Source organism: Ursus americanus, chromosome 34 (assembly GCF_024610735.1).
Source record: "Ursus americanus isolate L20-20 chromosome 34, mUrsAme1.1.p, whole genome shotgun sequence".
Classification (NCBI taxonomy): domain Eukaryota; kingdom Metazoa; phylum Chordata; class Mammalia; order Carnivora; family Ursidae; genus Ursus; species Ursus americanus.
The window spans coordinates 1,164,604-1,178,995 of NC_142160.1; the positions used below are offsets into that span (position 1 = coordinate 1,164,604).

The 14,392-nt window shown below is 60.0% G+C and overlaps 1 protein-coding gene across 4 annotated transcripts in view; it reads left to right on the plus strand.

Moving 5' to 3' along the window:
• PHF2 (PHD finger protein 2) overlaps nt 1-14,392 on the plus strand; it is a 70,563-nt gene that overhangs the window by 20,891 nt on the left and 35,280 nt on the right. For all 4 annotated transcript variants that reach the window (XM_087858874.1, XM_087858873.1, XM_045772369.2 and 1 more), the window contains exon 2: nt 10,979-11,064. In XM_087858874.1, coding sequence (XP_087715000.1) covers nt 10,979-11,064 — 86 coding nt within the window. The remainder of the gene's footprint in view (nt 1-10,978; nt 11,065-14,392) is intronic.

Sequence of the window (14,392 nt, forward strand, 5' to 3'; positions counted from 1 at the left end):
CTACTGTTTACTGTATCCTTGACGCACAGTTCCCGTGTGGACTGAGGTTTCTGTGAGGCACACAGGATGCCGCAGAAGCAGTCCGTGGTTTGAGTACTTCGTATTTTTCACTCCTGGTGCTGCTCTTCCTTGTTAGGAATGTTTGGATCCTTGCATTCATGAGGCTGGTGGCAGGGCACCCTCGGAGAGCCGTGGAGAGCTGTCCCAGTTGGCTGCATCTCTGCGGAGCGTGACAAGGGCCAGGTTCCCTTCGGGCCCAGAGGCAGCCCTGAGGTGACCGTGGTTGATTAGAGCCACGAGCCTGTGTGACCTGCTTACTTCCCTCCACCAGACACCTCACTAAACTAAACCTGCAGGTGTGGTTTTGAGCTTTTAAATGCTTTAGGAGTAAGGTTGAAGAAGGCAGCCCTTAGGAGTGCATTGTTTCAGTTAAGTCCACATGACGGACTTGGGCCCTTGGGTGATGATGGACGATGGTTATGATGGTGAAGATGAAGGTGATGGTGACAGTGATGAGGGTGACGATGATGATGGTGATGATGGTGACAGTGACGATGGTGATGGTGACGGTGGTGGTAGTGAGGATGACGATGGTGGTGACGAGGATGGTGGTGATGGTGACAATGAGAGTGATGGTGACAGTGTTGATGGTGACGATGATGGTGGTGATGGCGGTGATGATGGTGATGGTGACGAGGATGGTGGTGATGATGGCGATGATGGTGGTGATGATGACGTTGGTGATCATGGTGATGGTGACAATGGTGGTGACGATAATGGTGATGAGGATGGTGGTGGTGGTGGTGATGATGGTGATGGTGACGAGGGTGGTGGTGACGGTGATGGTGACGAGGATGGTGGTGATGATGGCGACAATGGTGATCATGGTGATGGTGATGATGGTGGTGATAATGTTGACGAGGATGGTGGCGGTGGTGGTGATGATAATGGTGATGAGGATGGTGGTGGTGGTGATGATGGTGATGGTGATGAGGGTAGTGGTGATGATGGTGATGACGATGGTGATGATAGTGATGGTGGTGATGGTGATGAGGATGTGGTGATGATGGTGATGGTGACGATGGTAGTGATGATGGTGACAATGAGAGTTGATGGTGACAATGATGGTGGTGATGATGGCTACGGTGACGAGGATGGTGGTGATGGTGGTGATGGTGACGAGGATGGTGGTGATGATGGTGGTGATGATGGTGATGATAATGATGGTGGTGATGGTGATGATGGTGATCATGATGATGGTGATGGTGGTGACGATGGTGATAATGATGATGGTGGTGATGGTGACAATGGTGATCATGATGATGGTGATGGTGGTGACGAGGATGGTGGTGATGATGGTAGTGATGATGGTGGTGATGGTGACGATGGTGATCATGATGATGGTGATGGTGGTGACGAGGATGGTGGTGATGATGGTGATGACAATGGTGGTGATAGTGATGGTGGTGATGGTGATGAGGATGTGGTGATGATGCTGATGATGACGATGGTAGTGATGATGGTGACAATGAGAGTTGATGGTGACGAGGATGGTGGTGATGGTGGTGATGATGGTAGTGATGATGGTGATGATGGTGACGATGGTGATCATGATGATGGTGATGGTGGTGACGAGGATGGTGGTGATGATGGTGATGACAATGGTGGTGATAGTGATGGTGGTGATGACGATGGTGACAAGGATGGTGGTGATGATGGTGATGATGAGGGTAATGGCGACAGTGGCTATGACAGGCAGGAAGCTGTCCTCATGAGACCGTCCTGTGTGCCAGACACAGTGCTGTGGTTATATTCGCAGCCCCTCTGGAACTCACCTGTCCTGCAGGCAAGGCTGGGAGAACAGTTGCTTTTTGTGTTTCAGAGCCTGTTTCCGTCTCTTCTGAGCACACAGTTCCTCCCTGTAGTCCTGGTTATCTGTGGGTGTGGAACAGTCACCCCAAAGCCTAGTGGCTTCTGACACTGATCACATCGTTTTTTCCCATGGATCTGTATGTTGGACTTAGCAGACAGACTTCACCTGGGTCCCCGCAGCCCCGTCATTGCTCTGTGGCCAGATCCTCACGAGGGCCAGGTTGGAGCTACACAGTCTGTGTGACCCTCAGGGATCCCAGGGCATTGAGTCCCCAAACTGGCCACCCTCCAGGAGGGAGTGAGGCCCAGGCCACGGCAGGTGTCCCATCACCCTGTGCACGTGTGCAGGGGGGCAGGCTCTCCTGGCTGGGCCAGGCCTGCCGTCCCCTCCGTTTTCTTTCCAGTCCTCTTTGTGACTCGTTCTCTGGGCAACTGGCTGCATCAGGTGTCTGGTCCTCTCTATACCCCACCCCTTCACTGTGCCTCCTCTGCTCCCCCTGCATGTGGGTCCTTGGCCGACTGGAAGCTGCAGAGGCTCCAGGGAGTGGTGTGCCCATCCCCACCCACTCTCACCTCTTCCCTCAGGCCTCTCTGGGCCTCACTTCCCTTTGCATGTGGGGCCTGAGGCTCTCAGGGTGGAATCAGCAAACTGGTTGGACAGTGGCTGCTCAGTGGAATCCTGAGTGGGCCCACACATGTCACCCATGCCTGTGTTCGGGAAGGACTGCCCCCTGTGTGTGACCTGGGGCATGTCGCTTCCCACACTGTGGTTTTTCCCGTCACGTGGAGAAGCTCACGTGGCGCCTGGGCCAGTGTCTGGTACTCAGGGATTGAGCTGTTGCTGGCACAGTTAGGGTCTCAGGGCCCATCTTGAGTCTGACACATGGCCAGTGACTGCATTGAAGCTGAGTGAGGACCGGGTTGTCCCCATGTGTCCCCATGGCTGCACCATGTGGAAATGTGTCCGCGACCAGTTTCTGGGCCTCCTCCAGAGACCAGCAGGCAGGAATGGGGGGAGTGGGGCAGCCCTGAAGCAGGGGTTGAGGTTGGCGAGGGAGAGGGCAGGAAGGGGGAGGGAAATCACCATGGCCAGTGACTGGCGAGGAGGGCACCCCCACCATGCCTTCCGTGCTCCCTGGCCACTCAGACTTGCATGCAGGCGTCGGACTGCCCCGCCTCCCCTGTTTCCTCCTGCCAGCCCAGCCTCTCCCCTGTGGCAGGCTCCCCGCAGGGTGGATAGCTCCGGAGGCCTTCTCCATGGGGCACCAGGACCTGGGAAAGATGGGAGAAGGTGAGCTGGGCGGGGGGCACTTGGAAGCCATTTTGACCTTCGGAAGAAAGCAGGACTTTGCTGCCTTTTAGGAAAGGAAGACACTCTCCTTTCCGGTGGCTTAGGAAGGCACAGAGGAGAGGAAGGAGAGAACAGGCTGCTGTCGGCTGGAACCGGCGTGGCCCTGCCCCGGGTGGGCTGTGAGCACGGCTGCGGCGTTAGTGTGCCGGGCCTTAAGTGTCGAAACGCACACACGTCTACGATCCGAGACTTAATGGCCGTGGGACATTCTGCTGGGAGAGAGCAGCAGGGCTGGGGTGTCTGACCTCCTGGCGGGAGGGTTCGCTGCTCCTGATTTTGCTGTCTCGAGTAATCATGGACAACTCACCTTGCACACTAATCTTGTGTGCGTTCCTACTTTTTGCCTTGGAATCCATGTGGGGTGTGGAATTCCTGCCCCAAAGAATAGCTCGAGGCACACAGGGCAGTACCTCAGGAGAAGCCATCCAGCGCGGGTCCTGCAGCCCCACCCCGCCCCCGCCCCCGAGTCCTGGCTGTGTGACCGGTGGGGTCCGCTGCCACCACTGAGCTCCTGGGAGCCTCGGAGGGCAGGCCCTGCCCGTCCCTCCCCTCTGCAATTGAAAGGGGCCACTTTCTTTTTAATTTTTTTCTGAGGTTCCTCCTATAATTAAAAAAATAAATAACTGTCAGAACAGGGTTATAGAAGTTGTGGTTTATGTTAAATCAACACTCTTGACAATAATAATAATAGGAAAAGCTATGATGCAGTTTGATTGTGGATTCAGGACATACTTCACAAACGCGAACAGTGAGGTGTAGGCTGTCCAGGCTGGGCGGGAGCCTGGGCCCTGGGAAAGCTCTGTGGGCAGGGTCCTGCCCCTGGGGTTCCGGAGAGCCCTGCCTGGCTGGAGGGCAGAGCAGGGATTCCCACGGGATGACCTTGGAAAAGCCATTTCCTCTGTGGGCCCCCAGCCCTTGTTTCCACAGGGGCCTGGCAGCCCCGAGGGTGGATGTGGGTTCTGCCCAGGGAGCCGGGAGCTGGGAGCCCAGGCCTCCCCTGGCGGACAGGCTGTGGTGGCGCCTGTGACCCGCATGTGCTGCCTCTACAAGTGTCAGCGGTCCTCCCACCCCTTCAGGTCCCTCGTGCTTGGCCAGTTTCTTCAGTGTTTTGTGCCCCCCACTCCACCTGCTGTCTCTCTACTTACTGGGCTCACGGCACTTACATTAGCTGTAACCTTTGTGGGGTTGACTCAGTGCTGGATGCCAGGACACTGGGGGCTCAGATCAAACCAGTCCCCAGTCTCACTGGTCATGTGCTCCTGAAAACGTGACCTCCCTCCACAGGTCTCACCGCTGGCTTCCAAGCCAGTGGTCGAAGGAGCTCAGAGAGGAGCACAGGCACACATGCACACATGCACGTACACACTCACGCACATGTACACCATCATGCACACGCATGCACACACGCACACGCTCATGCACGCACCCCACACGCAGGCACACGCTCACGCACGCACCCCACTCGCAGGCACACACGCATGCACACACGCTCACGCACGCACCCCACACGCAGGCACACGCTCACGCACGCACCCCACACGCAGGCACACACGCACGCGCACACCCCACACGCAGGCACATGTGCATGCACACACGCACACGCTCATGCACGCACCCCACACGCAGGCACACGCTCACGCACGCACCCCACACACAGGCACACGCGCATGCACACACGCACACGCTCACGCACGCACCCCACACGCAGGCACACGCTCACGCACGCACCCCACACGCAGGCACACACGCACGCGCACACCCCACACGCAGGCACACGTGCATACGCACACGCACACGCTCACGCACGCACCCCACACGCAGGCACACGCGCATGCACTCACCCCACACGCAGGCACATGCGCATGCACACACGCACACGCTCACGCACGCACCCCACATGCAGGCACACGCGCAGGCACACACGCACGCACACAAGATGTACACATGCACACACGCACACATGCACAGTTTTGTTGTGGGTTCTCCACCAGGAGGATGCATACCTTGTTCTCTAGTGTGTGTTTTCCACTCTGGGATCCATGTAAGCACTTCAAGATGAACTTCGTTCTTTTAAAGGTGGCCTAGCAGCACCCTGGCCACACTGAGCACTGAGCACCGTGTGTGCCTGAGATGACATGGTGACAGCTCCACGTCCCTGACTCTCACTGCTTTCGTGGCTGCATACCCGGGTGGCTGGCTCCTGCTGTGGCCCGTGGTGTGTGGGGCTTGGGTCCGTGTCCAGGATGCACTCTGAGCATCTCAGCCCACTGACGGCCACGGTGGGCTCCCCCCCACATGGGTCACCAGCCTGGCTGGTGGCCTCCACTCCTTTAGGCGTGAGGCCTGGGTCCGTGTTCCCTGCTGCACACCCTCTCCCTCTGCGGTCATGGCACAGCCACCCTGGGGCCCCAGGGGCCTGCACATTGTGGAAAGTCAGTCACTCACTGATCCTGTCTTCTGGGGCCCCGGGAAGCTGGGCTGTCCTCAGGAGGAAGGGCAGGGTCAGCAGGGTCTGAGGCCACATCTCAGGTGGCCTCTGCAGCCTGTGCTCCCACCTGCTGCCCCCCCCCCAGCTGGGGTGGCCTCCCGCGGGGGCTGCTGGGGCTGGGTGGCCTGGGTTGGCCCCCGAGGCGCCTGCCCTCCGTGGGGCTGCTGCTCTCACCAGAGTCGAACAAACGCTGCCATTGTCTGGCTGCTGTGTCCCTGCTGCTGAGGCTTGTTCTGTGATAGAACTGACCTCTCGGATGGCTCTCATCCTCCCCCTTGGCCCTGCGGTGCCCCTCCCGCTGCTGCCCTTCTCCCTCCGCCCCAGTTCCCTGCTCTGCTCACCCTCCTCCTTCTGCCCTTCCTTTTCCTCCCCCCTTTCCCTCCCCCTCTCTCCTTGTCCCCTCCTCCCCTGCCTCCTCCTCCCCTCTCCCCTCCTCCCCTCCTTCCACCTCCCCTTGTTGGTCCTCCCCTCCCTCCCCCCTCGCTCCCCCTTCTGTCCCTCCTCCTCCCCTCCCTACCCCCCCTTCCCCTCCTCTCGCTCCCCCTCCCCTGCTCCCCCTTCCTCTCCCTCCCTCCCCCCTCGCTCCCCCTGCCCTTGCTGCCCCTTCCCCTTCCTCCCCCTCCCCTCCCTCTTTGCCCTCTTCCTGCTCCACCAGGCACTATAGCTCCTCTCACTCAGTTCCCAGCCATCAGTCATAGTCTCTGCAAGGCCAGCCTCCCGGTCTCTGGTCTCCGGTCTCCGGTCTTCGTCTCTGTCTTTGTGGTGTTCACCTTATACGAATGTGGTGCTATAGGGACAGGACGGGGCAGGGACCGTAGGTTGCGCTTGGCTCTCAGCAGATCAGCGCCCCTTGTCCTGGATCTGTCCCTGGACCTCAGCCAGTAATTCTGAACCCCTGCTTGGGCCTGGAGTGTGGGGCGACTCTAGGGCCTGCTCCCCATGGCCGCCTTTGATGGAGAGGGCTGAGTCAGGTGTTTCTCTGGGCCCTCCCGAGGCTCTGCCGCTCAGCCCGCAGCACGCACAGCCACAGGGGCAAGGACAGGCAAGGCCTCAGGTGCCCTCCTGAGACACGGGAAGGTGAGCCCCACGTCTGTCCCTCTGTCTGGAGCAGTCCTTGGGGGCCCAGCTCTTGTCCTGACCCAGTAGTGATCTCCACAGGGAGGGGACCTCCAGATGGGCAAGACTGGTGCTTGGGCTCAGGTGGCCCTTCCCGGGGCTCCTCGGGGCACGGTGTGGCGCCCACGCTCAGGCACGCGCGCATTGGGGATTTCCTCTGACCACCTGCCCATTAAGTCGCGGGAGGGGCAGCTGAGCCAGGTCACGTTCCTGAGACCCAGCGGTCTCTTTTTGTCTTTAAGATACTGCTTGCTGACCCCTGGGGCTGCGAATGGGGAGATCGTTGGGCATTTCTGTGCTCACAGTGGAGCGCGGAGGGTGCGCGCCCAGGGTGGGGGCCGCCGCGAGTCTCCTCCAGACTCCGGGTCTTTGCTCCCGGCTTTAGGGCAGGGAAAATGTTTATGACTTTCCGTAGCTGTTGTTCTCTTAGATTTTTGGGTGATTTCCCAAGTAATTTCTCGGGAGGCACTGGGAAAGCCTTAACCTTGGGACAATAACATAAGTGAGCTTTTGCAGTAAAAGGCCCTCCCCATGCAGGTGGAGGGGACCGCTGTGGCTGAGTGCCCCCCCACGAAGTTCACTCTGACTGTGGGGTCCTTGGACCCTGGGACACGAGGAATTAGGAGGTGTGTCCTCGCACACAGCACAGCCAGGGGGCTGCCTGCAGGACCTTGCTTCCCACAGTCAGGTGGCCCTTGTCAGGGCTGCAGGTGCAGGCAGTCAGGGCCGGCGTGCTGTCACACGCCGGTCGTGGGGAGCTGCTGGCATCAGGCCCCAGGTGGCCCTTCCAGGTGAGCGGCAGCCCTGAGGTGCCGTGGGCATAAAGAGGGACCCACGCCCCCACCTCTCTCTCTCCCTCTTAGCCTGGTCTCCCTGCACAAAGCAGCAAGTGGCCAGTCCATCTCGGCTCCAGTGAGACCTGCGTGCCCACGTGCTGGTGTACAGAAGGGGCCCCCAGGGCTGTGGGGAGGGGTGTTGGCGTGCACGCCTTGTGACCCTGAGCCTCAGCTTCCCCAGCTGTCATGCAGGTTCATGTATGGGCCTTCCAGAGCATGACGGAGCCTCCAGACATGTGGGACCAGCAGGTGGTGTTTGGGTGGGGGGCAGTTCAGGCATATTGATTTCCCTCCCTTCGCCGGGCCTGGAACTCGTTCCCTCTGCGCTCCACTGCGCACCTGACCCCTGACCTGTTGAAAGGGCTGCAGTCTGTGGGGCTGAGCTTGGTATTCTGACCTCAGACATCCTGTGTGCTGGGTCGGCTCCTTGTGTGTCCCCAGGATCCCTGGGGCCACAGGCAGGAGTATGTGTGGATGTGGGTGTGGACACAGGGTGAATGTGGGGTGTGGACGTGGGGTGTAGACACAGCGTATGGACCTGGAGTGTGAACACGGGGTATGGACGTGGGGTGTGGATTCTGGGTCCAGTTTCTAGACCCAGTGGGTCCTGAATGCCTGCAGGGCTCTGCCTCTCGCTCACAATGCATGGCTCCTGGTGGGTGTGGGCGATGGGGGCTCACCCCAGTGTGGTCTCTGATGGATAAGCAAACTGAGGCCAGCTGGTCCAGGGCTCAGGGTGCAGGGCCCTGAGGAGTCAGGCGGGTGCACCAGCCCGGGGGAAGGGGCTGGGTGAGTGGCTCCTCCTCCTTGTGGGTGGGGGTTTGAGGACACCCGAGGGAGCTGGCTGCTGGTGGAGACGGAAAGGAGGAAGGGACGCGGGGGCTCTCGTGGGCAGGGTGGGCTGCGGAGACAGACCGGTGGTGATCTGGCCGTTAGCTGTCCTCACTGTGCCTCCCACCTGCAGTGTTCGCCGTTCACCGTGTCTGGTTTGGTGAATTAACGTAATGTGGTTCTAGCTCCCCTTTCTGCGTGGTTAGTGGGGTGGGGCTTCTTTCTCTGTGGCCCTGGGCCCGTTTGGGCTCTGCCCTGTTCTTCTGGGGGTGGGGGGATGCCCTTCATGCACGGTTCCTGGCAAGAGGGTTGCAACACTCCTGTACTTGCTGTAAGTGTTTTCCGAAGTTAGCACATCCACGTTGGCTGTCGGATGGGAGCCCTGTTTCAGTCCGTCACGTTCTCTCTGATTTCCTTTGCAATTCTTTGCTTGTTTAGAAAGTCACTTGGCATCGTGAGAGCAGGTGAGTTCGCCCTCACAGCTTGCTGCTGCTGGCTTTGCCTTTTACACCCCACTCTTCAGACTGCCTGCACTTCGGTTCGGTGTTTGTTCTGAGATGAACAGTGAACTGCATATTTCTGAAAACGTATGCCAGAGGCTTTTGGGCTCCGGCTTGCTCCTGGGACCGTGGCACGTGGCAGCCGTGGCAGACAATGTTCCATCGAGGGGCCCCAGAGCTGCGGTGGCTGACCCTGGCCGGGGGACCAGGGGACACAGTGAGGAGGCGCGTGGGGTCTGGGCACACGTCTCACCTCGTACGACAGGCGAGTGGCGATCCCGTTACTACAGGGTTGTTGCAGGAGGATACACGTCGGGTCCCTGATGCTGCCGCAGGCAGAATGAGCCCTGGGCCAGCCTTAGTGAGGACGAGTCAGTGGTGGTGGGGACGGGTGCCCCACATCTTTTGATTGAGAGAGAATTCACATACCGTCAAACTAACCATCTTAAAGTGAGCCTTCAATGGCATTTATCTTCACAGTGTTGTGCAAACATGGCCTCTATCCGGTTCCAAAACATTTTACCCCGAAAGGGGACCTCGTGCCCACTGAGCAGTCACTGCCTGTTCCCCTCCCCCAGCCTGGGCACCGGCAGTGGCTCCTCCGTCTGTGCATTTCGCGGGAATGGAATCCTGCAGCTGTGACGTGTGTGTCTGGGCTCCATGGTGTTGTAGCGGGCGTCGGCACCCTTTCCTGTGAAGGCTGGGACCGTTCCGTTGCATGGGGGTGCCACAGCCACGGTCGGTTTGTCCGTCCGTCCGCTGGTGGGCGTTGGGTGGCTTCCGTCTTCTGGTTACTGTAGCCGATGTTGCCCGAGCTCTTGTCTGAAGGATTTGTCCGAGGCCCTGCTCTGCGTTCTTTGGGGCACATGCCCGGGAGTGGGATTGCTGGATCATAGAGTAAGTCTCTGCTTAACTTTCTGAGGAGCCGTCTGACTATTTCCATAGAAACTGTCCGCTTTTACATTCTCACCGGCGGTGGAAGAGGGCTCTCGTTTCCCACGTCCTGGCCAGCACCTGCAATCTTCCTGGTGTTTTTTCTTGTAAACATTGTAGCCATTCTGGTGGGCGTGGGGGTCTCTCGCGGGTTTGAATGTGCGTTCCAGCGACGTCCACACGACGAAGAATGTGGAGCGTCTCTCGTGAGCTTGCTGGCTGTTTGTCCCTCATCCTGGGAGCAGCATCCTGTTGGAGTCCTTCGCCCGTTTGAAAGCTGGTTTGTGCGTCTTTCTGTTGTCGGGCCGTGAAGCCGCGCGTGTCCTCTGGACGCTGGGCCCTCATCAGAAACGTGATGTGCAAATACTCTCTCTCATTCTCCATGTTGTCTTTTCACTGTCTTCCCAGCGTCCTTCAGTGAACAAAAGGTTTACGTTTCGATGATCTATAATTTAATTTTTCGTTTGTTGCTTGTGTTTTGGGTGTCCTATCTGGGAATCCATGACCAAATCCAGGCTCACGAAGATGTACTCCTCTGTTCTCTTCTTAGCACCTTAGCATCAGGCCTTATATTTAGGTTGTTAATCCATTTTTAGTTAATTTTTGTATATAGTGTGAGGTGGGGATTCAACTTTATTCTTTGGATATCCAGGTGGCAGTCCCTCGAGGGGTCCGCAGGGGCCCGACCCGTAGCTCCCAGCTGCCCCTGGTGTTGTGGTGGGGGCAGCCCCCCTCTGAGACCCTCTTGGCCTCCCCAGCTCTGTGGCGACAGGACAGTGGTGGCTCTCGTGCAGGCAGGCCTGCGGGAAGGCCTGTCCCTCTGCATAGCCTGCTCGTGCGCGGCAGGGCCTTCCTAGCCCCTCCCTCCGTCCCTGGTCCTCACGTCCCCTCCTGTCCCTGTGGGCCACTGTCCCGGCTCATGTTCTACCCCACCTGCGTGCATGCTGCCCCCCGCCACCCCGAGAGGTGACTGGGAGCTGCCCTGGCTTCTGCGGGGGAGGACCCCAAGGAGTTGCTGACCGCTGGCAACATCTGTGCTTCCTCGTTTCAGCTGTGTGGGAGTGGAAGAGGAGGAGGCCCCAGACATCGACATATACCACTGCCCGAACTGCGAGAAAACCCACGGGAAGTCTACCCGTAAGTACAGGGCCATGCTGCCACCCCGAGCTCCGACTCGCCCTGGACTGGCTTGCTGGGTGAAATGCCCGGGTAGTTGCACCCAGGTGCCTGGGGACGTACTGGCCTTGCTTACTGCCCCTGTGGACTTGTCACTGCCGCCCCCCTGGTTGGCTCCTGCCCAGGGGTGTGGCTCAGGCCACTTGCCTGTGCAGAGACTCCACAGACTTTCGGAGGCCTGGGCAGGGGCCTCACATTCCAGCACCTGTAGGGGCCAGGCCCATCCGAGATGGGGACACCGTGCTGCGGCTGTCCAGGAGGCTGCCCAGCCCTGCCCACTGCCCGTCGCCACGCAGGGTCTGGGAGTGCCCATGTGGGGGATCTGCTGTCCCTTTTCTGGCACCACCTGCAGGGAGAGTCCCTTGGGGGTGTGACGCATCCTTGGGGGGCTCCTTGGGAACAGGCTCATCCAGTGTGCTTCCATGGGGGGCTCATGACCCTGCTAAGAGGTGAGTTCTGAGGCTGAGCCCACGTGGGGGGGGTGTGCCCTGGTCTGCAGGTACCTTGGGTGGGAGGCTGGCCTGGGGACAAGACAGATGGCGTGGGGGTGTTAGTGTGGCCTCTGGTTTCTGGCCTGGGTCGGGGGGCTTGGGCACTCATAAAAGGTGCAGTCTGGACGCTGACCATGCCTTGGTGGCCAATCACAGCCCTGTCATCCTGAGCCCTGGGTTGGCTGGAGGAGTGTGTGTGTGTGTTTGGGGCGGACCACCGCTGGCCGCAGGCCACCGGGAGGCCTGTCACTCTCCTTCAAAGGGAGCCTCCCTCCTGGTGTCCGTTCACAAGGCAGAGGCTGGACCCCTATAGCTCCTGTGGGGTGAGTCCTGTGGATCCAGTGGGGGTCAATGGGGGGTGCCAGCACCCCTGTTCTGTGGACTGAGGCTGGCTGTGCCCCCGCCACTCGGGAAGCTGGGTGAGGCAGGTGGGCTGTCACCTCTCGTTCTCGGCCTCCCTTTGTGCCTGGCCCGTGTGCCATCGTCGCTAGCTGACCGGGAGGCTGCTCTGGTTCGGCTCTCATCCACCAGCCCCCAGCATGCAGTCATCACGCAGTAAAGCACCGCCAAGTTCATGAGACCAGCAGGAAGGTTCCTGGGCTCTTCACTGACCTCCTACCCGCAGGGGCCAGCAGTGCTGGTGCTCAGAATGAGTCTGCTCCGATTACCCGAAGATCACTCCGGTCCCTGCCGTACAGCAGATACTCATGGATGCCGATCTCCATGACACCTTATGAGCCACAGGGAAAGCTCAGGGCTGGCAGGGGTGAACAGGGCTGGGGCTGGGGTCGCACCCTGCAGCCCCGGGGCAGGGCCAGGGACAGAATGGGACTGGAGGTAGGAGACCCCGCCTGTCCCCACAACAGAGCTGAGCGTCCTGATGGAGGGTAGGGCAGCCACTGTGGTCTGGGCTCTTGCATGAATTTGGGCTCAGGTTGGGCTACAGTGGGGTGCTGAGGTGGGCGTCGGTGTTCACACACAGTGTGACTTCTCCAACACAGCTGCACGTCCCGGAAGCACCTTTCCCTGACCATGAGCTAACCCACTGTTGGGGCACACGTGCCTGCTGACTGAGACCCTGCCCCTGTGCTGGGGTCCCCGCTGCCCCGTATTGCTTCTCAAAGCCCAGTGCAGGCGACCCTTCCTGGTGCTTGTGGCCAGCCACCTCAGGGCATACGGGGACTGCAGCCTGGTGGGAGCCGGCAGCCCCTCCCTGGCTGTGCGTCTGTGTGCGAGTGTGTGTTACGTGTGTGTGCATGAGTGTGTGCACAGAGGTTTGTGTGTACATCCATGTGTAGACGCGTGTGCACAATGTGGACACATGTGCATGAGTATCTATGTGTACAGACACGTGTGCGTGAGCTTGGACATGTCCTTGCCTGTGCATCTGTGTGTATAGACACGTGCGCGTGCACAAGCGTGGACACGTGTCCGTGAGTATCCGCGTGTGCACAGGTTGGTGCTCGTGTGTGTGCGTGTGTGTGCGTGTGCACATGTGCTTCATAAACCCTGTGAATTAGGCTTTCCTTGCTGTTCGTGGAGGCTGCGTGCCCGTCGGGGGCTAGTGTTTCCCACCAGCATGCGCGCCCACAGTTGTGTGCTGCTTGGGCCTTGAAGTGGGTCTGTGTCACTGTGGCACACTGGTCAGTTTGCTGCTTCTGCTCCAGTGAGACACTCCACGGTGAGGACCCTCACGGTCTCATGTCCCCAGGGGACCCTCAAGCCTGTGGGCTGCTCTGAGGGCCCCGCATGGGTTTGTGGTGGGCACGCTGAGATGAGGACAGGGGCCCACAGGTTCGTCCGATTCTCAGGGAGGTGGGGCCTGGGGGTCCCCAGGGAACTTGGCAAGGAGTCCCCACCGATGGGAAGGTCACAGGCTCGGCTGGCACAGCCCTGAGACCAGTTCTGACCCCAGCGTGCCTGCGTCAGCGGCTGCTTCCCTGACGGCCCACATCTCTCCTCCCCGAGGCCCATGTAGCTGTGGTGCCCCGAGGGCGACTGCATGGGGGGGGCGCCTGTCACCCCCATGCCCCAGTCTCCTGCTGGCAAGGTCTCCAAGGTGCCTTGTCAGGGGACGCACAGGCAAGGGGACACTTAGCCTTGGGGCTCAGGGTATCCTGGGCCCCGGGGAGGGAAGGAGCCCACCATCCAGGGCTGCACAGGGAGCCCCGTGACGCTCACCCTGCCTCCCTGTCTGTCCTCGAGGTGTTCACAAGGCCCCATCCCGAGTGAGGGCCCAAGAAGGCCACCAGCCGGGGACAGCACCTGCTTCTCAGGCCCAGCTCCTGGCAGGCACGTGGGGGTGCTGCTGCTTTCCACACTGCCCTTTACACCTGCATTCCCGTCCCCCGGCTTCCCTCCGAGACTCGGTTTCCCCACACGGCCTTCTGGGCCAGGGCCCTCCTGCTGGGCATCTGCGTCCTTGGGCCTCTGCACACCTTCCATAAGGAGACCTTGGGAGGTGGGGCGAGGGGCAGATGCAGGGGCAGGCATTGGAGGACCTTGGGGGCCCACGTGGGGTCCTCTGCTGTCCCCCAGACTGCACAGGAATCCTGTTTCTCCACTGGTCTCCCTACCTGCGGTGTCACTCATGGCTGCCAGCGTGCGACCTGGGCTTCCCCTTCCTCCTCTTCCTCCTCCTCAAGACCCTGGACGTGCTGGACCCCTCGTAAGCGGGGCCCCCCAAGAGCCAGGCTCGCCTCCCACTGGGGGCAGGCAGGGAGACCCCGCCTGGTGTGGGCAGCCGGTTGCCGAGGCCCATGACGCTCCTGTGGCCATGAGCAGCTACCCTCCAGCCC